Source organism: Puma concolor, chromosome B4 (genome assembly GCF_028749965.1).
Source record: "Puma concolor isolate L17-30 chromosome B4, mPumCon1.1.hap2, whole genome shotgun sequence".
Taxonomy (NCBI): domain Eukaryota; kingdom Metazoa; phylum Chordata; class Mammalia; order Carnivora; family Felidae; genus Puma; species Puma concolor.
In genome coordinates, this window is record NC_141673.1 from 16098245 (window position 1) to 16124702 (window position 26458).

The 26458-nt window shown below is 40.7% G+C and overlaps 1 protein-coding gene across 2 annotated transcripts in view; it reads right to left on the reverse strand.

Moving 5' to 3' along the window:
• The window catches only part of POLR3B (RNA polymerase III subunit B), a 105535-nt gene that overhangs the window by 47393 nt on the left and 31684 nt on the right, over nucleotides 1-26458 (reverse strand). For both annotated transcript variants that reach the window (XM_025926658.2, XM_086712460.1), the window contains exons 12-18: nucleotides 24325-24459; nucleotides 15293-15454; nucleotides 12407-12607; nucleotides 10449-10611; nucleotides 9144-9297; nucleotides 5047-5121; nucleotides 4388-4486 (exon numbers count right to left, since the gene is read on the reverse strand). In XM_025926658.2, the coding sequence (XP_025782443.1) occupies nucleotides 4388-4486; nucleotides 5047-5121; nucleotides 9144-9297; nucleotides 10449-10611; nucleotides 12407-12607; nucleotides 15293-15454; nucleotides 24325-24459 (989 nt within the window). The remainder of the gene's footprint in view (nucleotides 1-4387; nucleotides 4487-5046; nucleotides 5122-9143; nucleotides 9298-10448; nucleotides 10612-12406; nucleotides 12608-15292; nucleotides 15455-24324; nucleotides 24460-26458) is intronic.

Sequence of the window (26458 nt, forward strand, 5' to 3'; positions counted from 1 at the left end):
TGTAAGAAAATAAAACATTATTACATACTAATAACAATAACCCTTATAAAGAAATCACTATATTGGGCATATCAAAATGCAATACCAAAAATATCCACATGGCTGAGTGCGTTGCTTTTCTGCCCTTTTCCAACTTGTATCAATGACAAAGTTGTATGACCATTTTCAAGAGGAATAGATCTGCTGAAGAAGTTACTATAAGATGTAAGGGGACCAACACCACAACCACCAGGTAAGTGTGGCTGTTCAGCACTTGTTCAGTTAGATTAGTATAACTAAGGAATGGGATTTTTCATTTTACTTAATTTCAATTACTTTAAATTTTAAAAACTCAAATTTAAATAACTCAGTTCAGTTGTTCAAAACCTGAGTTATGTTTGTAACAACTTACACTTGTGAGTCAACTTTTTCAAACGTAAATGTTATGAAACCAGATCAGGTATTTCCAATGAACATCTAGCCTTCAAACTGAGATGTGTGTTAAGTGCACACCAGATTTTGAAGACTTATAATAAGGAAAAAAATACATAAAATCTCAATATTTTTATATTGACTACATGTTGATATGACAACATTTGAGATACACTGGGTCAAATACAGTTACTAAGATTAACTTCGTCTGTTTCTTTTTCAGAGTGGCTACTGGAAAACGTAGATATATGGGCTTGCATGACATTTTTTTATTGGACAGCTGAGCTGTAGGTGCTGGACACAAAGGAAGACTTTATCTAGTAGGTGTTAGAATCTTCGTTACTTTTGTAACACATTTTTGCAAAAACACCAGTTTTGGCTAAATGATACAGCAGCTCAGGTATTTTAAAAGGAAAGGGTAGCCAGATTGTTTCTGGGTCTTGCTGAAAGTAACAGACATCACATCCAGTGTCTGTGGTCTCTGCTGATCCTCTATTCCTTCCTCAAGCATTTCTAAGACATAGTTTTAGTCATTTCAATGGCTGGAGCACCTGGGTGGCTCAGTGGGTTAAGCATCTGCCTCTTGATTTCAGCTCGGGTCATGATCTCCTGGTTCCTGAGTTTGAGCCCCACATTGTGCTCTGCACTGACAGCGTGGAGCCTGCTTGGGATACTCTCTCCTTCTCTCTCTGCCCCTCCCCTGCTCTCTCTCTGAAAAAATAAACTAAGAAAAAAAAAATAATGTCAATGGTTTATAGTACCTGTGAAGTGGTTTCCAAGATAGGCCAACCCATTGTGGAAAATTAGTTGCAATGCACATGGCAAAAGATTTCCCACTTATCCAGTCATCCATCATGGGTTTTTTTTTTTTTTTTTTTCTCCAGTACACATATGAATTATGTTCCTAGCTTGGTTGGAGAGAATGCTTTCCATGTGGCTCTTGGTTTGAAGAACACAGTTTTGACCTTATGACCTGGGAGAACCCCAACTCTCTCAGATATGTTAGGCCTTTGTCGGCAGAGACGGAAAGGGCTCTAGGTTTTGTTTTGTTTAATTTAAAAGAGAAACTGCTTATAATGACATTTTATGGCTTACAATAACAGTTCATTTTAAATGTACAGTTTTGTTTAAATATTGGCCAATTTGAAATATGGGCCAATTTCTTCATGTAAATATGCAGATTGAAGCTGAAAATGAAAAAGGTAAAGACCTTTTCATAACAATACATCTAAGATCATGTATCTTCTGATAATTATTCAAAGTCCAAATGCTCTGATTTTGACTTCTATAAAACAAAAAGGAATACTATTATTTGAAATTAAAACCACCATAATCTTCTGTCCTGAACAGGAAATAGGAGACTTTCTAGTCAATGTGCATAAGGGCCTTTAATTTAGCTCAAATCAAGATTCTGTAACCTGTCGTCTGCAACAGCAGAAAAGTCAGAAAACAGCCTAAATATTCAACAACAGGTTAAATAAACTATTTATGTGTAGTCAATGTAATATAAAGAAACTAAAGTAATATATTTATATAGGTATATATACATATGCTAATATAAAAAATGTTCAGAATGATGAAGTTGGTAATGATGGTAGGTTTAAATCAAGTTTAAACATAAACTATGCTGCCTTGGTCCCATACACTGTGAGTGACCGTGTAGGTATGTTTTGTATTCCCTTCGAAAAAAATCTGAAAGAGTACATTAAACCATTAGCACTGATTACATCTGGAGGCTGGAGTTTGGTGGGATGGGGAAGGAAGGGGATTCATTCTTTTTACTTTAAAAAAGAGATCTACATTTAAAAAAAAGAATGTAAGTATGAATTACAGGATGTCAATTTTTTTCTATTTTTAAAATAAAATGAATTTGATGTATGGGTCAGCTTGGTGATTGGGCGGTACTGATTCTAATGGCTGCATTTCCTTATCACAGCAAACAAGACAGAAAAATCCCTGCCTTTGTGAAGCTTCTAGTGGAAAGATAAATACACAGATAAATCAATAAAACATACATTTCACAGATTTTATTGTAAGGTAATAAGCACTAGAAAAATAAAGCAGTGAAGAGGGGTGTGCACAGAGGAGAGGTTTCTATTCTAAATGGGGTGACGGAGAAGGTGACACCTGAGTGAAGACCTGGGGGAGCTGAAAGAGTGAGCCATGCAGGGTATGAGTGTTCCAGGCGAGGGAACGGCCAGCGCAAAGGTACTGAGGCAGAAGCACACCTGAGGTGTGAAGAGCCCAGTGTGGTTAAACAGAGTGAGGGAGGAGGGGTAGGAGAGGATGCTGCAGGCACCAGGTGGGGCAGGCAGATGGTGCAGGAACTTGAAGCCTCTGCAAGGACTTCCAAGGGAGAGGGAAAGCCGCTGGGGGTTTGAGAAGAGTCGGGAAAAGACCACTTTCATCTATTAATAACAGACTGTGTGGGAAGTAGGGCCAAAGAGTCAGGAGCCTTTTGCGAGGCCCCGGGCAGGCAATGGCAGCAGCCTGGACTGGCATGGTAGGTGTAGGTGGGGAAAAGAGGTCAGACTGCAGGGATACGGCAGAGGTCGACACGATGAGCTACGGCGCTGGATGTGGGTGTTGAGGAGAGCAGCGGAGGCTGAGCGACAAGGACGCGCTGCTATTCACAGGGTTACTACAGAACAGTTCTCTACAGGGGTTACTACAGAACAGTTCTCCTCTATGTCCACTCCGTCTTCACAGGACACTATAAAAATAGTACTTTGAGACAGTCACGCCTTTAAGGAATAAAGATTTCGACTGAAAAGCATTATTTACTAAATCACAATAAGACAAAAACGGAGTGGTACATTTCATCTGGTGGCAGAAAACAGAAAAGTACTTTCTTTTTTTTTTTTAAACATTTTTTTTTTTTCAACGTTTATTTATTTTTGGGACAGAGAGAGACAGAACATGAACGGGGGAGGGGCAGAGAGAGAGGGAGACACAGAATCGGAAACAGGCTCCAGGCTCCGAGCCATCAGCCCAGAGCCCGACGCGGGGCTCGAACTCACGGACCGCGAGATCGTGACCTGGCTGAAGTCGGACGCTTAACCGACTGCGCCACCCAGGCGCCCTGAGAAAGGTACTTTCTTGACTGAAGACGTAACTAGTTATCAGGTGCCAGTAATAAACTCCTACCTATTAAACAATATAACAGAAGATTCCAGTTTCAGGTAAGCAGTATCATCAGTCCTGGGCATCAGACAGGAAGTTCTATGAATGTCCTCTAATGTCCTCTAAAGAGAACAGATGCTTCTAAAAATATCACTATTTTTGAAACATTGTGAACAAAGTACCGTTTTTCTGTTTATATTGCACATAAGTTTAGAGACATCCTTAGAACATATAACATCTGGAATTCCTGCACTGACAAGAATTCAGGTGTCCTCTCTAGAAGAGAGAAATACATCTTTAACGTAGCCTGACCTCTTAGTTCAATTTTGACAGTGATCAAATATCAAAATCAGAGAAGCAATTCCTTTCAAAAAATACACACTAAGTGTAAAATGAATGGAAAAGATAATGAAATCTAAAGACTGTTAGCAGTTGGTGTGATATTCTTACAGTGGGATAAAGAATGGGTAAGGCTTTATTATAAGACAGTATACTTTTTTTTTTTTTTTTTATTTAAAAAAAATTTTTTTTTTCAACGTTTATTTTTGGGACAGAGAGAGACAGAGCATGAACTGGGGAGGGGCAGAGAGAGAGGGAGACACAGAATCGGAAACAGGCTCCAGGCTCTGAGCCATCAGCCCAGAACCTGACGCGGGGCTCGAACTCACGGACCGCGAGATCGTGACCTGGCTGAAGTCGGACGCTTAACCGACTGCGCCACCCAGGCGCCCCAGACAGTATACTTCTAACAGTTCCTACTAAGAGGGAACACAACAGAAAAGATGAAATGAAAAGAAAGCTCTTTCTATAATCAGAACAGGTTTTAATTATGGCTGTTATGGATCCTACTTACTTATTAATTGTATGTTCATAGAGTGCGATGTTACAATCATTTTCTTCATTCACATCTAAATATTCAACCAGACTCTCGTGTAAGAAATCTTCAAAATTCCTGGGAAAATATTGGTGACATGTACATGACTGAACAGCATTTCACTGCAGTGTTTTACATGCGATAATGGAGGATGCTGGCTTTCATTTACACCCAAGGCATCTTTCTCTCCCAGAAAGTGTCACTATATTGGGATGCCTGAAACGTTATTCTTGGATCAGTGATCACAAATCACTGAAATAAAAACAGTAAAACATCTATGACACTTGTCAATCTGGCCCCCACTTCTGAAAATATCTCCTAGGACTTTAAAAAGCTCCTGTGATGAGAGACCCACCATGTGTAAATCAACATATCCCTGTTACTTCACAGTGTGCTAATTTACACCAACAACCTGTGGTCCTCGCAATATAAACTGCTAATATTTTACAAAGACTAAGCAAATTCACATAGAGAGGAATAGGTTTTTAAAAGGCTGAAACATTTAGTAGAGAGGAATTAAGAGACTATAAATGAAAACACACTTTTCTGAAAAGCTCAGATCAAAAAATGCCACCGCTGATTAAATCATATATGCATGAGTATCAAGGAGATTGAAAAGTTTGCTTTAGGCCATTTACCTGTACCCCTGAGCCAGCTCTTCCATATGTTTATTTGTGACTGCAGGCTTCTGTTTCTTAACAATTATGTAGGGTCTGGAATGGAAAAAAATAACAAATTCACAGTAGTTCAAGAGAAGAATTAAGTCAGCAAGGAAGTTTACTAAAGTAAAATGAAGGAAGCTAGAGATATAATCAACCTGATTTCTGGACTGCCTGAGGACACCGGGTAGTCTTTGCACGTGTGAAGTGCACAGAGGCCTATTTTCTCTCCCACATATACACAAAAAGACATACACACCAGCCCATGTGTGTATATGTGCATGTGCACACATATATATACACACAGTATTTCCCCCAAGTGTCTTAGGAAATACTTAGTTTTAAATGAAAAGGTGGGGCGCCTGGGTGGCGCAGTCGGTTAAGCGTCCGACTTCAGCCAGGTCACGATCTCGCAGTCCCGGAGTTCGAGCCCCGCGTCAGGCTCTGGGCTGATGGCTCAGAGCCTGGAGCCTGTTTCCGATTCTGTGTCTCCCTCTCTCTCTGCCCCTCCCCCGTTCATGCTCTGTCTCTCTCTGTCCCAAAAATAAATAAAAACGTTGAAAAAAAAAATTTTAAATGAAAAGGCAAGGCAAAAACAATACTCAGTAAGATTGAAAGAGGAAACAAATCTTTAATGTCTTGGTTTTAAAAACCATGTAGATGCATCAGACCAAAGGCATTTCCTAAGATTTCACATAGGAAATATGTGATTTACCACCCAAGAGGTCGGCAGCAGAGAACTGTCACTGAGGACAACAATGGCATTCTGTAGCAAAGGTCTGATGAACATCAGCTGTTCAGAGTGGCTCCATTTTGGACAGACACCGCTGGGCTATGCTGGCAGGTCACGTAAAGCTACACACGAACCGAAAGAGGGGCTACACGTTTAAAGAAAATAGAGCTTCTTCTTAACGAGAGAATGGGTGTAAGGTAGAGAAAGCTTTTGGCTTCCACGTTCTGGTAGATTAACCTGTAACTGTCAGGGGTGATTTGCCTCCGAGGGCTTCGCCACCACGAGGAGACGCCGACACAAAGGATGGCACGCGGCACCGAAACGTCAAGGGCTGTCGCTATTTGGATAAGCAGCTCTTACAGCGGGGAGTGAGCCACCCCCAGACACTTGTGCACCCTACCCGAAAGTCCAAATAGCTACTGGAGGACTAATGAGCACTTTTAAACAGTCAAGAAGAAGAGCTACACAATTACAAAAGGGGAACACAAGTTGCTGAGCAATGAACTGAGTGAACTTTTCATGGAAATCAACATTACCTCGAAATCCTGGCTTCCAGGGAGGGAAGCTGAGACGCTGCCACCTCATTCGAGGGCTGCACGGAGCTCAGGCGGAGAGACGCCCAAGTGAGGACGGACACGGGTGCAGGGCAAGGGTCACACTCCGCTCCCTCACTTTCTTTTTGTTTTAATTTTAGTAAAAAAAACCACTTTTTTTTTTAAATGTTTGTTTATTTTTGACAGAGAGAGAGAGACAGAGCATGAACAGGGCTGGGGCAGAGAAAGAGGGAGACACAGAATCCGAAGCAGGCTCCGGGCTCTGAGCTGTCAGCACAGAGCCCGACGCAGGGCTCGAATTCACAGGGCGTGAGATCATGACCTGAGCTGAAGTTGGACGCTTAACTGACTGAGCCACCCAGGTGCCCCTCCCTCACTTTCTACTCACTTGATAAACTCTACACGTAGATCCTGCCAGCTCTACGTCATGCCATTATAAAATGACTACTAAAAAAAGAATTCATTTCTTTCAGACTATTTCATAATACACTGGATGTAAGGAAAGAGAAAACTCCTCAAACAGAATGACCTAAGAAAATGTCATGGTTTTCCCTACCCCTGATTGAATATGTTAATAGCTACAAATAAGCATCTAATGTGAGCCTGGCACCTACAAGGCACTTACATACCTTCCATCAGTCAGCTCTTGGGATAATCCTAGGGAGGCATTATTATTTACATTTTTTCAGCCACGGAAAGTAATAAAGTCAGAGCCACCAAGTCAGTAAGTAGGAAGTCAGGATTCAAACTCAGGTATGTCCATCACCTCAGGTTCTTTGGTTGCAAAGAAGAGAAACCAATTCTGGCTCATTTACACAAAAATGGAACTTACTAAAACAAAACAAAAAATTTAAAGGAATTTACTGGAAGTGTAAGAATTTACTAGAAGGATTAAGAATCCCCAGAAAAGGGGAGCGTGGGTGGTGGGTGGCTCAGTTGTTTGAGTGTCCGACTCTGGATGTTGACTCAGGTAGTGATCCCAGGGTCATGGGATTGAGCCCCACATCAGGCTCCACACTGAGCATGGAGCCTGCTTAAGATATATACTCTCTCTTTCTCTTTCCCCTTCTCCCCTTCTGCCCTTCTCTCCCTCACTCATCCTCTAAAATTAGGGGGAAAAAATGGTGAAATGCCCAGCCTCACGACGGACCCTAAGGATCCAGAACGGAAGGAGTAACAGGCAGTCTCTTGCATGTGTTGCCATCAGGACGAATCAGTTCCAACCACTTCTTCCTTGAGCTATTCTATCTGAGATCCAAATCCTCTGAGGAGAGAGTGTGACTGGTCTACCTGGGTCATGTGCCTGACCTGTGGCTGAGCAGGAGAGGGTACCTGACAGACCATCCCAAGAAGAGGGAAGAGCAGTCTCCAAAGGAAAATGAGGAGGGTAACTGGAAGAAGTTGGATGCTGGACAGACAATGGCAGCCCAGTCTCAGCTGTGACAGACTTCAAAGCCCAAGCCCTTCTCACCACTCCAACCATTGCTGGCTCACTAACTTGTGCCCTAACACTACCTGAGGTCCACAATGAAGGGCCACAGTAAAACACAGAGGCTTATAAATAAGTAACATCCTCAGCTGATGTCCCCGAATATCCCCCAAAGACCAGATACCCGGTCATAGTCGTCTTTGTGCCCCCACCTCCTGGCCAGTACCCGTGAAGAACAGGCCCTTAAGATGTACTGAATGGCTTAAGGCACCTACTTTCTACTGGGCCTAATGCTACTTGCTCATGCCTCCACGTTTTTTATTCTTGCCATTCCTCACCATTTCTCCTTTCCTCCTTCATCCAAGGAACACAATCCCACTCATCCTTTAAAGTTCAGTTCTGGGGCGCCTGGGTGGCGCAGTCGGTTAAGCGTCCGACTTCAGCCAGGTCACGATCTCGCGGTCCGTGAGTTCGAGCCCCGCGTCAGGTTCTGGGCTGATGGCTCAGAGCCTGGAGCCTGTTTCTGATTCTGTGTCTCCCTCTCTCTCTGCCCCTCCCCCATTCATGCTCTGTCTCTCTCTGTCCCAAAAATAAATAAACGTTGAAAAAAAAAAAAAAATAAAGTTCAGTTCATAGCAACAGAATACAGTGGGTAAAAATCATGATTGTTGAAGTCAAATGAATTGGGAGGACTTTCAAGTGAAAAACAGACCCTGCCACCATCTAGCTTTGGGTAAGTTATCTACTCTCCCTAAAACTCAGTTCTTCATTGGTTAAATGAAAACAATAATTGGGGCGCCTGGGTGGCTCAGTCGGTTGAGCGGCCGACTTCGGCTCAGGTCATGATCTCGCGGTCCATGAGTTCGAGCCCTGCGTCGGGCTCTGTGCTGACAGCTCAGAGCCTGGAGCCTGTTTCGGATTCTGTGTCTCCCTTTCTCTGACCCTCCCTCCTTCATGCTCTGTCTCTCTCTGTCTCAAAAATAAATAAACGTTAAAAAAAAAAAATTAAAAAAAAAAAAAAGAAAACAATAATCCAACCCACAGGGCGGAATGTAGTTAAAGCCTTACACACAGTGTATCTAATAAAATGCTAAGTAACAGCAAGCTAGCATTATTATTAGTGTGGTTGGTTGTTATTAGTACTTATTTCTGCCTTTGCCCACAGACTGAGCTCGCTGAGGGCAGAGACAGAGTCCTGTTAATCTTTGAATCCTCAGTACCCAGATGCATATTCATGAGGAGTCTGCTAACTGAATTAAGTTTATCTCGACAATGAAACAGGTTGAAGTGGATTCAAAAACAAAAACAAGTGTATTTCTTTCAGAAGTAAACTTAAAAAACTCTTTTTAGCAACTTATACCTGCACAGCCTTCCCCCATCAGAGGAAATATAGACACATCGATCCGTGAGATTTGTCGAGATGGAAACAAATTCATTGACATATCCGGCTCTTCGCATCAGTCGAAACGTGTTCACTAGCTTCTTGTGGTCCCGAATGACACCCAGGATGTTACCTAAGCAGAAAGAGAAAAATTTACAACAGGCAGAAAAACAGATCTATACTGATTTGAAATATCTACCTGATAAAGATGATGAACAGCACTGAGTAGTCATTTGCAAATTCAGTTACTGACTCAGGCAGCCGGTCCATAGGCTGTAGGAAAGCAGCACAGTGGAGCAGCTCAGGGCAGCCCTGCCCCATGCCTGCTGAAGTAGCAAAAGTTAGCCTCCTTTTCCTCACTGGTCAGCACCACGCTGAGGGCATGAATTCAAGGTCCAGACTCCCTGGGTTTGAACACTGGCTCTATCCCTTCCAAAGGGTTGATGTGAGGATTAAGTAATGTGAACCTGATCCTACGTAAAGCGCTTCGAGCTCTGCCCGGCTCCTGCTAACCACTCTTCCATCATCATCATCTGTGCAATGAGGAGGATGGACTCTGCACCCCGGGGTCAGCGTGAGGATGCAGAGGTCCCGGGCGACACTGCAAAGGAAGAGCTCTCTCGGCGTCGGTCGCTGGGATGTACTGAACAGCCCTGTTTTGCTTCTCACCTGCCCACACAGTGAAGGCCTAATGCCCCCTGAACAGAAGGAAAGGGGAGAAGAGCACGGGAGCTAGGCGGTCAGGACGAGCCTGCAGGATGTGTGGCGGGACAGGTACCCAGGCCACCAAATCACAAGGATGAGGCACGCTTGCTGCCAAGGCTCTGGAGGACTCAGAGGGGATGAAAGAAGCAAATGGAACACAGGCAGAAAAAAAGGGACCTCTAGCGACAGGCTGCTGACAATCCATCACCGAGTGGCTGAATAGAAGTCAACGTGCTGTCAGGGCTGATCTGTTTCTGCAGAATGTCTCACATATTTAACTTGAACTTAAAGAGGCCATGTTGAGCTTTTTCCACTTTGGCCTAGCGGTTATCTGTGGAAGGGCAGGACGCAGCCAGTGTCTGCAACGTTACCTTTAGCTCTGGCCTGGGATCCTCAGCACCTGATGCCCCGGCCAGTGGGTTAGACTGCTTCTGTTACCATTTTTCTACCTTTAAATTAAGGCCCCTGGGCCCAGAATTGAAGTACCTTTGTCCTTTAAATACCTGGATAATAATGGCTTCCCTCCTACTCCCCACCCAGAGACTGATCAGGATCAACAGGTCTCTGTGATACACTCACCATTGAGGAAGACAAGAAACACATTTGGATAAGAGAGCTCTTCCCCACATAATAAATTCACGTCTTCTACTCCCAGGTTACTGGCTAATTTAACAATGGGTCCATCTTCCATGTCAGTTGTGATGTGTGTCATAAGGGCCAAGTTTTTAACCAAACCACATGCCTAAAAAGCAAAGGACAGTCATTTCTAAGAATGACCATTAGTAATACAAAGTACCGTTTGTGTCTGAAAATAGCTCACCGCTTTGCTGGCAGCAACATAAAGCAGTACAGCCTTGTAGGGGACACTTTGGGGATGATACAAAAGACTTAAAAACGTATATCCAGAGGAATTTACCCTAAAGTAATAAGCAAGGATATAAACCTAGATTTAGCCACAGAAGTGCTCAGCGAAGTACTATTTAAAATGGCAAATAATGATGGCATTGTTTAATGCATCCTCAAAAAAAGCTGACTACATAAGTTGTTATTCCCAGACAACAGAACGTCACAGTCATTAAGAGGACACTGTCTAAAAACAGTAAAGGATGGGGCACCCGGGTGACTTAGTGGGCTAAGCATCGAACTCTTGGTTTTGGCTCAGGTCATGATCTCATGGTTCATGAGAAGCTTCTTGGTCATAAAAGGCAAAGACAAGACCGAAGAAATGCTCCAGAGTAGAGATTAAGGAGACATGGCAACCGAAAGCATTGGGTGATCCTGGGTCAGCAAAAAGACATTGGTGGGATAAGTGGCAAGATTTGAATAAGGTATAGATTCTATAATCTGTAATGTATTCTGTAATCTATAGATTACAATACTGTTGTCAATTTTAATTTCATCAGGCTGATAACTGAACAATCTAGGTGAGGGGTTATGGAAATTCTTTGTACCAATTTTGCAACTTTTGTGTACATCTGAAGTTTCTTCAAAATGAAAAGTAAATAAAATATTTTTGAGTTTTTACACAATCCCCCAAAAATCTAAGATGAAATATGAACAAGGACATAACACAGCAAGTAAGAAAAAAAAAAACAGTTGAGACATGGGACATGTAAAGATTGTCTTCCATTCTTCAAAACCATCTGCTACAGTGATGCACAAGTTAGCTGAAGCCATCTCCGGGAAATTCAGTGCTCCAAAGCTCAGGAAGTAGAAGTTATGCAAATGTGACAAGCTGCATAATTGTAGTGTGCATTTCCATAGGGTTTAAGATAAATTAGGAGACGGATGATAATTTTCTAAAAAATTGTAACTCTGCCTGGCCTTCTATTTTCACCTCTCCCAAGTCATAACAAATTCCTACTCTTTGGAACTTACATCTTTTACATGTAATAACTAATGTATTTATTCATTCAGCATATATCTAAGAGGCCTCTACTGTGGACGAGGCTCTGTGCTAGGAACTCGTGGTAGAATGTGAACCTGACGAGGTTCTTTCCTCCGGAAACTCACAGTTCACAACGAACAGAATCGGGTAAAACCAACAATGGTCAGCATGAAGGAGAAAGGGCCGTGATGCAGAAATGGTGATGCTGGGGGAGCAAACCTATTTAAGCTGCTTGGTTCTGTGCTCCCTGTTGGCTGCCCTGGCAAAAACCTGATGCCCGCCAAGCACACCTAAGGAAAATAAGGAGTTGTTTATAAAAAGAGATCCTCGTGAATAAAGATGATGGGCCTCCCAATTTTCCCTCACATTCTCATCCCCTCTTCATTGCATGGTTTGATTCTTGGGATAAGCTAAAACAAGAAAATTGGGATCATATTTCTATTTAGGTGAGGTACTAAATCGAATGCCTCTGTAGGTACTGGTTTTGGAATGACACTGATGTCGTCCTGACAGCCTGCATCAATTTTTTCTCTGCCAGAGAGTGACTGACCCAAAAAAAGGATATGGCCTGGGGGGGAACAGGGGCAGAATTAGAACACCACCAACAGATATTACCTCTGACACAGCAGAGACTCGTTAGATCCCTTACCTCTCCTTCAGGAGTGTCCGAAGGACAGAGCATTCCCCACTGAGATGGCTGGAGGGATCGAGGACCACTCACTTTTCTTGTTTTTTCAAACTGAGAAGAGATTCTTGTCATCATGCCCAGTGCGGATATATACGACAGGCGAGACAGCACTTGAGTCACACCCTGGCGGTCCATTTTAAATCTCTTTAGGGACCAATTTCCCTGTAGAAGAAAATAAATATATAAAAAGACCTAAGGCCACCCCTGATCCGTTTGTATGTTGCCTGACACTTCCCAGCCCCTCTAAGAAGTTCATTACAGGAACTATTTGTGAAATGAGAGCCACAGTGCATATTCAGGAATCAAAATATCACAACTGAAATGAAAATTTAGCCTGGTCACTCCCTAGGATTTCTCTAGGGATTTAATGAATATCACCTATGTCTAGCAACCAGGCCAGAATGCTGTGATGTATCAGCCTTACCATGTCATAGCAGTTATTGTCTGAAGAACTAATTATATCCTGGCAAGCCAGTTCAACCAGAGACTTCCACTGGAAGCAATAAGCTAATTAACAGAACACTAGCAATTTCTACACATATTTTAAGGTAAAAGTAGCTGGAAGCTCAAAGAGATAATTTCATGTTGGAATGTGTCATTATTTGGATGTCTTCCAAAATCTGTCTTAATTAGAGGAGAATATACTAATAGAAAAGGACCAGAAAAATGACTCCAATAGCAGTTATCAGGGATAATGAATAAACTGTAAGCTTCTTAATCAAGGCTAAAAACTGCATATATATTCATATGAAGAAATATTATGTATCCTCTGTGGCTGTCATGTCAATTTTAAAATAGATTCACAGGAAATAAATCTTCAACATTAAATTTAGTTTATCTCCTTTGCATTCAATACACTGAATCATATTAAATCTATCACCTTATAGTTGTAACAAATAAACATATACATTAAATATTCTGAAAGATAACTTAAAGATGAAGGTTAGCAATAATTAAATTTTCAATTCATGGTAACATGAACTAGCAGTAGAAAAGAGTATGCGTAGAAAAGTAAAGTAGAAAATGTCAAAAAATCACTGATTCAATAATCTGAGTCAAAAGAAAGGACTACATCTGCTAAACGGTGAGTCTTCATTTTTCTTTTGAGAATCTGATGAAAGCTGTGTCTGTTCTCTTGGGAAAAATGCATGTAGGACCATGAACACAAAATTTTAAAACATTTCACTTACAGGGGGGCTCACAGATCCCAAGCTAAAAACTCTAACGGAGAAAAACTGCTAGAGTTTCAGAAGGAGATAAGGTGATCTGTTTGAATTAAAATGTGTGACTCTGGGGCAGTTCCCTCACGAACTAACGTTTAATCATCATTACAGTAAAGATCTATCACTGCAGAAACTTTGAGTTCTTGGTAACATGGAAAAGAGTTAAATTTTAGGAAGAAGCTCTGCACATTTTACAAAGCAAAGAAACAGAGCAAACACATTTATTCCACAAGTTTTTGCATTGCTTCGTCAGTGAACTCCTTTTCTGCTCTGAATGAGGGTAAACTAGCAAATGGACTGATGCCCAGAGAGTAGGTGTGAGGAAGGTAAATAAATATTCCACACAGAGCTAAAATAAGGCAGCAGCTGCTGGCAAACGGGAAGTAGATGGGAAGTGAAGCCAAGGTGTCCAACAAGAGGATTTGTTCTAGTCTTCTGCGTGAGTATTACAAGAAGGGAGAGGAGAGAAACAGAAAAGGAGACTAAAAATTGCTCTGAGAAAACGTATTTGTTGCAAATATTCTACTTACAGTAACACAGAATTTAGGAAGAGAACACAAGTTTTTCTGGCTGCCTACAGACTGGGGTACACCTACAACAAGGCTTTTTCAAATAAGCAGGCTATCTCTGGGAGGTAGAGCCGTGTCCCTAAGGGGTAAAAGAACTACTCCATAAAGCATTCAGGACCTGAAAATCATGGGTCAGAAAGCGAGGAAAAGTAATTCTAACTGATGTGCGTTCAAGTGCTTTTTGGAGGCTTCTCTTCAAATGTCCAGGGAGCTACTTTCACACAAGTTCGGGCCACAAGAGTTTAATGTGCCTAAATAGGCACAAAGGCCCAGTTCGTGTCAAGTTAGAGGTAGCTGTCACGGCAAGGACAGTTCACACAGACCCGCCTGCTAGTTTCTAAAGACAAGAACTGAAGCAAGTCTGCCACTAATTCTGTCATTGTTAAGGGAATCGACGTGTTCTAGCACATTATCCTTTTGTCGGGGCAAACTCCCATCTATAAAACTAATTTTATGTCTGGCATACAAAACACAACTAGACTTCATCAGATAGACCTATAGTTGTTATGCTTTAAGAAAGGGAGCAAAAACCTATCTGATAACCCTTTATGAACAGCCAGGGGCCCTGAATACACAGCAGCTGCCGAGGCCTGAATTCATCACTCACGTGAGGAACAGCTGATAGCCCTACGAGGAACATAAACCTACAATGAAATGAAACATTTTGTATTGTTTTGGACAAAAACGGTCATTAATAAACCTGCTTGCAATATATCAGTTTTATTACAGAAAACAAAGGGAAGAAGTATCCTTTAAAAGAAGGGCTATTCTCAGTTAAACTAAAAGATTTTTCCTCTATGTAAGAGTCTATTTTCTTACGGCCTTACAGAACATAGACCATAATTTGGCAATAAAGTTACACAGTAACAAGATTCCTAGTGATAACATTTAAACTATGGACTGTCTTTCAAGGTCAAAAATGTGTGATTTGTAAACATCCTCCAAATATAAACGTTATTTTTTCACCTACATTCCCAAAGTACTTTCAGTTTCCATTCCACTGAACAGAGGTATAAATAAGTTACAAAAGCCTCAACAAATGCGTGGGGACTTACGGTGGAAATGGCATTCACCATGCCATTGGTGATCTGGTCCTGACGCATGTGTTTCACAACATCGAACTGGGCAGCTCTTTGCTTAGGAATCACCTGGTCTGCAATCTTCTTCATTTCAGAATTAAATTTTTTGAACAAATCTTCAAAAAGAAGTGATAAAAGCTAAAAAAAAAAAAAAAAAAAAAAAAAAAAAAAGTATACAGTGAACTTTCAAAATGCATTACTAGTCTGTATGATAAACTTTAGGTCCTTATTAAACTGTTTTTAAAAAAGAGAGAAACTGCTGAACAATGAAAAAATATTTTAAAATTCAACTGGATAAAATATGTACTTTTCTATGTGCTTATCACTATGCTAGGCACTGGGAGTAAAGCAAAAATGATGACAAAATTTCTGTACTCAAATATATTTCATTTAGACCAGTCACTTCCAGACTTTTAGATTTCACTGACCAGTGACCTAAGTTTCAATTTTACAGATAAAGATAATTAAAACCCAAAAGGGGAGTGGCAGAGAAGAATTACCATTAAAAAGTCTCACAACACCAAAAAATGTGGTGCCTTTTGGACCTCTCCTATATCCCTGGTAAAAATGTAAATTGCTACAACTACTTGGAGGACAGTTTTCCATTCATTAATCTAGTCTTCCCTAAACCCCCTCAGTTCCTCCCCAGGTACACCCCCACAGCAGTGCTTCTCAAACTTCTGCATGCATGGTAATCACACTCAAGGATTGTTAAAACACAAATTGCTGGCCCCACCCCTACAGTTTCTAATTCAATAGGTCCAAGAATTTGCATTTCTAACAAGTTCCCAGGAGATGCCGGGAGCTGCTGGTGGGGGAAGGGCACCTTGAGAACCACAGCCCTACAGAAATGTGCATCAGTACAGGAGATATTCACAGCATTATTTGTATGAGCTATAAACTTGAAGTCAAACAAGTAATAATTTAGTTGGACAAATTGCAGCATACTCGAAATAATGGAACACTATAGAGCAATGAAAATGAACAAAAAATAACCACAAAGTCACGGCTGGATCCTAAAAGCATAGTATTGAGTGAAAGAAGCCACATATATATATATAGTATGATTCCATTACATAAAGTTCAAAACCAGCAAAAATTGAACTAGAATTTGATGGCCAAACTCTACAGAAAAGCAAGGATGTGAATACCATAAAAATCAGGCTAAGGGTCTTACCTTGGAGGGGGAGGATTTCAATCAAGTAGGGATATGTTGGGGGTGGGGACCTTCTAAAGTGTTGAAATTTTATTTTTCAATCTGAGTGTTATTTACAAAGCTATTTGTTTTACAATTTATTAAACTGGAATTTATGTTTTATGCATTTTTCTGTCTGTAATGTTTCTCAATAAAAAGGTTATAAAATAAAAAACACCCATGTACTGACATCATCTCATTTTCAAAAACGCATTTTAACATCAAAAATGGCAGAGCAAATAATCTCAAGAGAAAAACACAAAAAAGTAAATACAATTTGTTTGATAAAACTCACATCATCCATCTTTACTCATTCCTCTCCAGACCAGTAAAAACTGGACCACAGACTCAGATACAATCATCAGACCAATGGTCTGGGCATAAGTCTACATAAGCAGAGAAGGATGTAAAGGCAATAGAGACCAAAGTAAAGTCTGAAACGACACAGTTCAGCCAATGCTAGAAAAAAAAAAAAAGTGTTTAATCCCTTACGTAAGATTATTGGAAAACAGGATTAATGAATGATTTCATGGAAGAGATGAATAGCAGAGGTGGAAGGAAAGCTAGGATTTGGAGGGAGTAGAGAGCTTAAGAAAGTTTGCAAATTCCACATCCAGTAGGATGCAGAAAGTCACACGACAACATACTTTTCCACTCTAATAACACAAACAGATAAATCAATTACGAAGTCATACATTTCTGGGGTTCAACAGAGAGGTAAGGCTGCAAGGCACCCAGGTGAGCTGAATACAAAGAGTAACAGTCTCTCCCAAGGGAGATGGGACACATGACAGAGATGAAGTCTGCCATGGAAGAAGAAATCAGTCAAAATTTTAAGGACTTCTTACAAGCCAAATGTGGGCTACCATGGAAGCTTAGATGCCTTTTGAGCCTCAGACCTACAAGAGGATCCATACCCCCAAGTTCTTTGCTGTGGAGTGCTCATGGAAGACTGAAGTAAAGCAAAAGACCAGAGAAAGATTCCTTCACTAGAACAAGCAATAAAACCTGATTTCTCTGGACTTTCTCTCACATGAAGCAAAATCTTTAAGTCACTGAAGAAGTCAGGAAACCCTCCTGCCAATAGTTCCGGGCAAAGGTGACCTGCACTGAGAGAAGGACAGAAGCAAAAGTCATCTGTCCCTAAGGGTGGAGAGGAAAGCCCCCCTGCTCCCACCCTAAGTCTTACATCTAGTAACAAGCAACAGCATTCTACCGCTGGAGGGAGGCCAGCAAACCCTCTGGTCACCAATTCCAGGAAAAGGTACAAGGCCAGAGGAAAGAGGAGGAGAAGCCAAACCATCTTTCCCTGGGAGAGGAGCAGGAAACATGCCTGGGTCAAGGATTCTGCACTTGTACATGGCAGGGGCCAGATACCACTGGGAAGGGCAGGAAACTGAAAGCTTTGCTTTATAAAATTGGGGAAGAGGACAGAATACCCATTCTTACCACTCCTACTCAACACTGTATTGGCGGTACCATTCATTACACTAGGGCAAGAAAAAAAATATGTAAGTGTTGGAAAGGAAAACTGTTATTACTTGCAGATACCATGTATGTCCATATAAAAAAAATCCCAAAGAGTCTTAAAAAAAAAAACAAAAAACCTACTACAACCAATGAGTTTAGCAAGCTTGTAAGATACAAGGTTAGTATACAAAAAGCTGAGAGACATTCAGAGAATCTCAACAGCAGAGATATACTATGTTCATGGATTAGAAGACTCAGTATTTAGATGTCAATTCTCCCCCAAATCTATAAATTCAAATGCAATCTCTATCAAAAACTAGCAGGCTTTTTATTATTTTTTTTTAACAGTAATTCTAACACTTAAGTTAAAATGTTAAAATTCCTAAGTTTATGATGATAGAAAGAAAAAAAAAACAACCCTTCATCTGTGGAGGTAACTAGAGAGCTAAATTAATACTCTATAAACTGGCTAAAAAAAAAATCCAGCAAGCATTTATTCTGCCTTTTCCATATAAATTATGTCTCAGGGAAACCAAAGAGATGATACTGAAAAGTATTCTTTATTGAAAAATTCTAGCTAAAATAAGCAGAAAAAGTATCACTATTTTCCATGCCCTAATTAAACAATGGATAATGGAATAATCATCATCAGCTGTTAAATAAAACCATCAGGAGAAAAGTTGATGGGGAACTTCACAGATGAATCAGGGTCCCAAATACTGGATATTTCCCTGGAATTTCTCTCTCTCACATGAGAGAAAGATCCCAATGATCAATTCTCATGGCACCATGGGATCAAATTCCCAGTGATCAATTCCCATGGCACCAAATATAGATACAACTAGTCATATTCTTCCTGATAGGATATAACAGCAAACTGTACAATGGCATTCTAGCCAAAAAAAAAAAAAAAAGAACTTGAATTTGATCTAGCCTCTCAATTTAATTCCTGGTTTAAAAGAAATTTAAAGGAGAGAAATAGAGAGGAATATATAGTTGAAAGTCACCATGAGGAAACCACCAGCAAAACCTAGAATTACAAAAAATAAATAAATAAATTCTAAATCAATAAGGAAAATGCAAACAACCCAAAAAGCATTTCAAAGAGGGAAAAACAGGAATGGTCAATAAGCATATGTAAAAGAGGCTCAACCTCATTAGTAATAAAGGAAATGCAAATTAATACCACAAAAATTTTAAAGTTTGACACTAAGGCATAGAATGGAGACGATCAGGAACTCATATACGGTATAATGTACAAATACTTGGGAAACTAGTTTGACATTCTCCAGTTAAACTGAAGATTTAACTTGACTCTAGGATTTGGCAATCCTATTTGTAGAAACTCTTGCATATGGGCACCTGAAAAAATAAATATGAATGTTAATATTTTTTAAAAAGGGAAATCATACAAAGGCCTTGACTGGTAGAATGGATAAAGTGTTATTTATCATCTATATCATATCATATTCCATATATACAATGGAACATAATACAAAACTGGAAGTACAGTGACACCCAACAATACAGATCTTAAGAACAATGTTGAATGAAGAAAATGTTCCAGAAAAAGGTACATGGTATGAATCTATTTTTACAAAACTCAAAAATAAGCAAAACTTATACTTTAATAATATATATTATATTTTTTAAGTTAAAAATTCATATGATATAATAAAAAAAGTGCAAAAATTCAGGATAAGGGGAAAAGAGAAACAGAGTAAGGAAGAAATACACTGGTTAACGGAATGGTATTAACGGCTGATTATTAAGAATTATTAAGTCAGAGAGTGGCTCTGAGGGTGTTGATTTTACTTGTACCCTTCAAAACTTTATGTAACATTTTTATTTTCATGTTAAAAATTACATAATAAAGTATTAAATGATATTAAGCCATGGTAACTATCTGAAATAGTATAACCACAGAAACCAAGTCAATGGGATGTAATAGGAAGTCATAAGAACAGACAAGAACAGTTCTGTTTCCAGAATTGGTAGAGAAGCTCCTATCAGATGGGCTCATCTGCTAATAGTTATAAACTCCAGACAAAATATCAAAACTATCTGAGGCCACTGAAGAGCGTCTAAAAGCAGGCAGAAACTGGAGGAAAGCCAACATGTCTCAAAAGTGAATGGCACTGGGTGCATTTCCCGTTGTTAAGGCTTTTCAATTAAGGGGAGGCCATATTGGTAAGAAGTGTCAAAGCTACGTTGAGAAGCTAAAACTCAGAGAGAGACCCAAAGTCTTACTGGAATGAAGACCCAAAGGAAAAAGATCTGTGCTACCACAATAGCTGGAAAGGGGAAAATGACAGAACCAGAGGGAGGAAACCCCAATTATGTATGTAAACTTACAAATCTCTGGGTGACTCCTGAACTACACATTGAGAAGTGTGGCCCACATCTTCCCACTGCCCCAAATCTGGGTGGAGGTTGTAACCGATTTTTCCCAATCGGGTAGAAATAAACAAAGCTGAAGACTAGGTCATTAAGGCTGTACTGGTTGTGTCTTGTTCACAGGAAACATTCGTTTGGAGCCCTGAGCCACTCCATTGCCACAACACTGGAAAGGTCAGGCCCTAGCCAAGACCAGCCTTCCACCCTTCCCACACCCTATAGCAGAGTACCACCAACTGACCTCCATCAACACCATGTAAAACAAAAGAATCACACAGCCAAATCCTGCCTGAATTCCTGACCCACAAAACTGTGAGGTATAATGAAATGGTTGTTAATTTAAGCCACAGTTTTGGGATAGCATGCAACACAGCAACAGATAACCAGAATACCATCTATAAAAAGTTCCCAAAACTAAACTGGTGGCTCACTACAAACAAACAGCAGGTACGCTTCTTCAACAATCAAATATAATAGATACTACAAACACTTCAGTGCCTCTGTACAATTAATTGCGTTAGTTTCTTTTTCTCCCTTTTGTAGGCGTTTTTTTTTTCCTTTACAGAGAAAGAAAAAAGCTTGATGTCTTTGTAATCTAAGTCACCTAAAAAAACATTAAAGTAATATCATGGGGGCATCATATATACACTATTTACTGAAGTGGGAATTCTGAACTCAGCGAAACCATGTAAGCTAAAGATTATCCAAGTTCCATACTGACTATATTCTTGAATGTTTATAACCCATAGGTAGCTTCTGGACTCATAATGAAGAAGATATTCAAAGCAAATGAGTTTTCTCCTCGAGCTAACTGCTGAAGAATTTCCAAAGTGGAATGTGATTTTATGCTTTTCCCCCTTAAGTTAGGACATGTCCTTCCACTTTTCTACTAAAATCAACTTTGCAGAGAGGAAAGCCAGGACCTTGGACTTGAATGTACCATGTCAGAAGTGTTCTAAAAAGAAAACTTCCTCCTCTGAGAGCTTAATCCTTTCTTCAACTCAGACCCAGCAGCTTCACTCATGGAAAGAATATGGGAATGGAAGCAGGTGCAGAGGGGTGAGCAGGATGAAGAGGCCCATTGCAGCAACTTCCTGTGGAAACTGGCAAAAGGAACTTGAATAAGCCTCCTGAACAGAAGCAAATGCCCTTAACCTAAACCACAAAGGCTCAGCTCTATTTTAATTAGTCCTTTACACTTAGACTTTTGTGTCTCAAATTATGACAAAGTTTCTTGGATCCCAGCTGAATTCGCCATAGCCCCCCGATTCAAACGCAAGGAAACGCCTCTTGTCCTAAACAAGTAAAACATTAAGAGCACACTCCACAGAACTACTGCCTCATTAAATTTCTCCCCCTCTAGATTTTTGGTTTAAGAGAAATTACGTTCTCCAGTTCACAGGGCAGTAGGAAACTACAAGGCCAAGTCACACAATAAGCCACATTATCTAGGTCAAGAGTAAAATGATTAAAAGAGATGAAACGCTGGTGATAATATTCAACACCTTTCATTGCTAGTATTAGGCCTTCCAGCCAGCTTGCGACAGGAACACTAAAGAGCAAATTATATTTAAGGAAAAAATGCTGACAGCTCATCAATTGATTTTCAATGAAAATGCTAAAAAAAATTAATAAAGAAGTTAAGCTGCTGAAATACAGTTTCACCAATTAGCTTAATGTCAGAGAATTCTAATTAGGCGTCTTGAGATTGCTATTTAGTGTTAAGCCTTCAGAGTGCCAAATTCTCCTTTTCACACAAACTGGTTGCAAAATTAAAGACATTAGGCAGCCTTAATTACATTATCAGAACAGCTGGGATTAGGCAATCTCTGAAGTCAAGACGGCATTCTTTTGTCACAGGGTGGAAATCCCTGGCTTTCCAGGGTGCCGGATTTTTGGTGCCGTTCCATATCTCACCCATACAAAGCGAGCTGCATTAGAAACAAAAAATTTGCAGACAAAGAATAGAGTAATGCTCAGCAAATAATGAACACATTACCGAAAAAGAAAAGGTAGGTGAAAAGATTAAGCCTGAAATCGGTAGGTTTTGCTAACACCTCTACTGGCGGCTGGCCTGCCAGCCCTCTGGTGGCAGAGAGACTGAGGGAAAGCTCTGTGAACCCACTTGGCCAGTGGATCCAGCTCTGTTATCTAAAGCTGAAGCACATTTATACTCCCTCATCCCATGGGGTGTGAAATTAGCAGCTATTGTTTTTACACATTTTTGCCAACACAATGCCTTTTATGTCTTTACATTGTTTATAAAGCAATGTTTTCTTGCACACGGGAACTCTCTTTTTAATTCTAATTTTTTAAGCAACAGGATAGTCTCTCCTCTCCTGACTCCATTACTTATGCTTCTAAACAATCAACATTTTTTTAATGAACTCATTTAACAGCATGATTTTTGCCAATTAAATAACTAAAAACTGGGACTGATGGTGGTGGGGATACCCATGATACCCTGAAAAGAGGTCAATCTGAAGGCGGCGGAAAACCCACCTGCTAGCATCAACCATTAACCACAAAGAACTTCCCCAGCAGTCCAGACACTAACCTTCTTCCAAAACCTAAAACTGCTATCACTTTTTAATCCTACTTTTAAAGTTTTAGTTGTAGTATCTGTTATCCTAGCCACCAACATCTGTCACATGCAATACTGTCACAGCCTCTTAACTGGCTCATTCCCGGCCTGTTCGTTTCCATATCAGCGCTTTCTAAAATAAAAATCAGATCATGTCACTTCCGTGATTATAATTCTCCAATGGTTTCCCACTACAAGGAAAACGAAATCCAAAACCCCTTCCATGGCCCACAGACTAGTTCTCCAATGTCCTCTGCACCCTCCCTGCGCGCCCCCCCCCCCCCCCCCCCCCCGGCCCCACTGCCTCATGCACTCCAGCTGCCCTGATCCTCCTCCAGCCCCCTGGTGCTGGAACTGTGCAGGGCTGTGCACATGTGCAAAGGGCTATTGCTGGAATGCAGTTCCCAAGGTTGCCTGAGACTGGTTTCTTCTCATTCAATTCTCAGAGGCATGTCTGAGGGCTCAGCTTAAAATACAGCACTTTTTTCAAAGAGATCTTTCCTAATCATGCTGACTAAAGTAACATGCCTTTCCTCCACCAACACCCCAACTCTCTAACATTAGCCTATTTGGGGTTTTCTTTAAACACATATGACTGTTTAATATAACCTCGTTTCTTTGCTGTTTATTTGTTCACTGTCTCCCCTACCAAAATGCACTCTTGAGACCAGGTGCCTCAGAGAGTGTCACTCACCAATGCATCTCTGGTGCCTAGCACTTTACAGGGGGATTAGAAAGATGAATATAAAGTATTCTTGTCCCCAGTGAGCTTACTGTCTGGGGGGGGGGGGGGGGGGAAGAAGCTTGCAGGTAAAGAATTATGTAGACTTTAGCATATAAATAAAGACCTGAACAAAGTGTCTTTGGCATTTGGAAGACAGAGCAACTAACTTCTCCTGGGGTTCACAGAAGGTTTCAAAGAGGGTGACTCCAAGAATGAAGAATGGATAGCAGCTCCTCAGTTGGGGGAGGGTAAAGGGACACGGGAGAGGGGCAACTTAGGCAGAAGGCAGAACTCAAAGGTGTGGAAGGATGAAAGAGCATCATGGAGTGTTTGGGAAGATGTAAATGGCCTGCCTTGGCATGAGACAGGGCTAGAAAGGTACAGTGGGGCAAGATCATCAGGGACCCCACTAGAGTCTACACTTTGTGCTACAGAGAAAACTTTTACGAATCCCCCAGAGGAGAGGCGGGGAAAGAGACAGCAGGTAGAGAAATAAGCCCTTATACCTCACCTCGGCCAGAGAGGCTCCATTTTTATTTAACACTGGGATTCTGAGTAAGCATTAATGCTTTGAAAAACCTTGAACCCCACACCTACACCTGAAGCTCAGGCCCGCTGACATAAAGTAATTAAATCACCTGTCCTGCCAACTCCAATCGCTTGTTACCATAATAGTCTCTGTCGTCCACTTTGTTATCTCCTTGGGCCAGAATCACTCTTCGCACCATCACTGCAGTGTAGATACATTTTGCTCGGAAATTGAATTCTTTAACCTGTAATTTAGGAGTTAGAGAAAATTTCTGAGACAATGCACATTAGCCACTATCAACTCCTTCCTTCCTTCCCCGTACATTTCATGCCATTCCCTCAAAGAGGTGGAGCCCACCACCCTCCCTGGGCTGGCCCATGGACTCGCAGTTACCACTTCCTTTCTCTGGGTCCTGAGGCACTGAGGCAGTCCAAGAGACTGTCTCTGTCTTTGCTGGAGACAGAGAGGCTGCCTGGAAAAGCAGTGGGGAGCCAGAGACACTCACTGTAGCTGTCCTGACTTTTAAATGGTCATCCAGAATTTTAAATTCTATTGAGACCTAGTTTTGATATTAAGAATTTTCTAATTCTTTGAATTAGTCGAAATACATACAAATGGCAGAATCAGAGATCTGTATATTATTTAGCCAACAAGGTGTTTTAAAATAAGAATATCCAATCTGAATGTATTTCGGTGGTCACTGTCCACTTCCACAGATCCCTTGACTTTCCTTTATGATCAGTTCCTGAAGGGAGAGTATGTAACCCTAGAATTAGATCATTTGTGAATAATACACATGAACAATACACTCACTATAAGCCAGACTACAGTATTTGGTAAGAATGTCTAATAAATAATTCTATCACTTAGAAAGGGTAACGTTATAGTAAATGGAGAGGAATGATTACTCCCTCATGGCCCACATCCCTCATGGCCAATCTCTGTTTAATGGTAAATTAATAAAAAGTAAATACAACTGGCCTTTAAACAACATAGGCATGTGGGGCATCGACTCCTTGCACAGTTGAAAATCCATGTACAAATTTTACCTCCCCAAAACTTAACTACTAATAGCCTACTGTTTACCAGAAGCCTTACTGATAACATAAACAGTCAACACATATTTTGATTGTTACATACTGTATTCTTACAATAAAATAAGAGGGGAAAAAATGTGACTAATAAAATCTTAAGGAAGAGAAAATATATTTATGGTACTGCACTGTACTTAGTGAAAGAAAAAAACAACATATAAGGGGACCCATGCAGTTTATTTTATTTTTTTATTTTATTTTAGATATATGAAATTTACTATCAAATTGGTTTCCACATAACACCCAGTGCTCATCCCAAAAGATGTGCTGTTCAATACCCATCACCCACCCTTCCCTCCCTCCCACCCCTCATCAGCCCTCAGTTTGTTCTCATTTTTTAAGAGTCTCTTATGCTTTGGCTCTCTCCCACTCTAACCTTTTTTTTTTTCCCTTCCCTTCCCCTCCCCCATGGGTTCCTGTTAAGTTTCTCAGGATCCACCTAAGAGTAAAAACATATGGTATCTGTCTTTCTCTGTAGACCCATACAGTTTAAACCCGTCTTATTCAAGGGTCAACTGCATTAAGCACAGGTTCCAAGGCCAAAAGATGGATTCTAGCTCTCTCTAACCAGCTGGGTGGCAAGACAAACCATCCAGCTTGTCTGGACTGGAGAATCTGTACTGTAAGTAAAGGTGGCTGGACAATGTGAACTCTAAATTCATGGTCTATGGGGCCCTGGCTGGCTCAATTAGTTAAGTGTCCAACTCTTGATTTCAGCTCGGGTCATGATCTCACGGTTCGTGAGTTTGAGCCCCATATCACTATTAGCGCAAAGCCTACTTGCATGCTCTCTCTCAAGATAAATAAACTTAAAATCAAATCAAATTAAATTAAATTCAAGGTCTAGGAGATAAACCATCTAGTATTTTAAAAAAGTATCTATGATGGTAATGGTAGCACAACGGTGAGAATGTACTTAATGCCACAGAACTGTATACTTAAAGATGGTAAATTTTGATATGTATTTTACAATAAAAAGAATAAGTGAGCAAGGCCCTATAAGCTTGCCTCATTTGAAAACATCTAATACCATCAGGGCTCCTGGGTGGCTCAGTTGGTCAAGCGTCCAACTTCAGCTCAGGTTATGATTTCATGGGTCGTAAGTTCAAGCCCCACATCAGGCTCTGTGCTGACAGCTCAGAGCCTGGA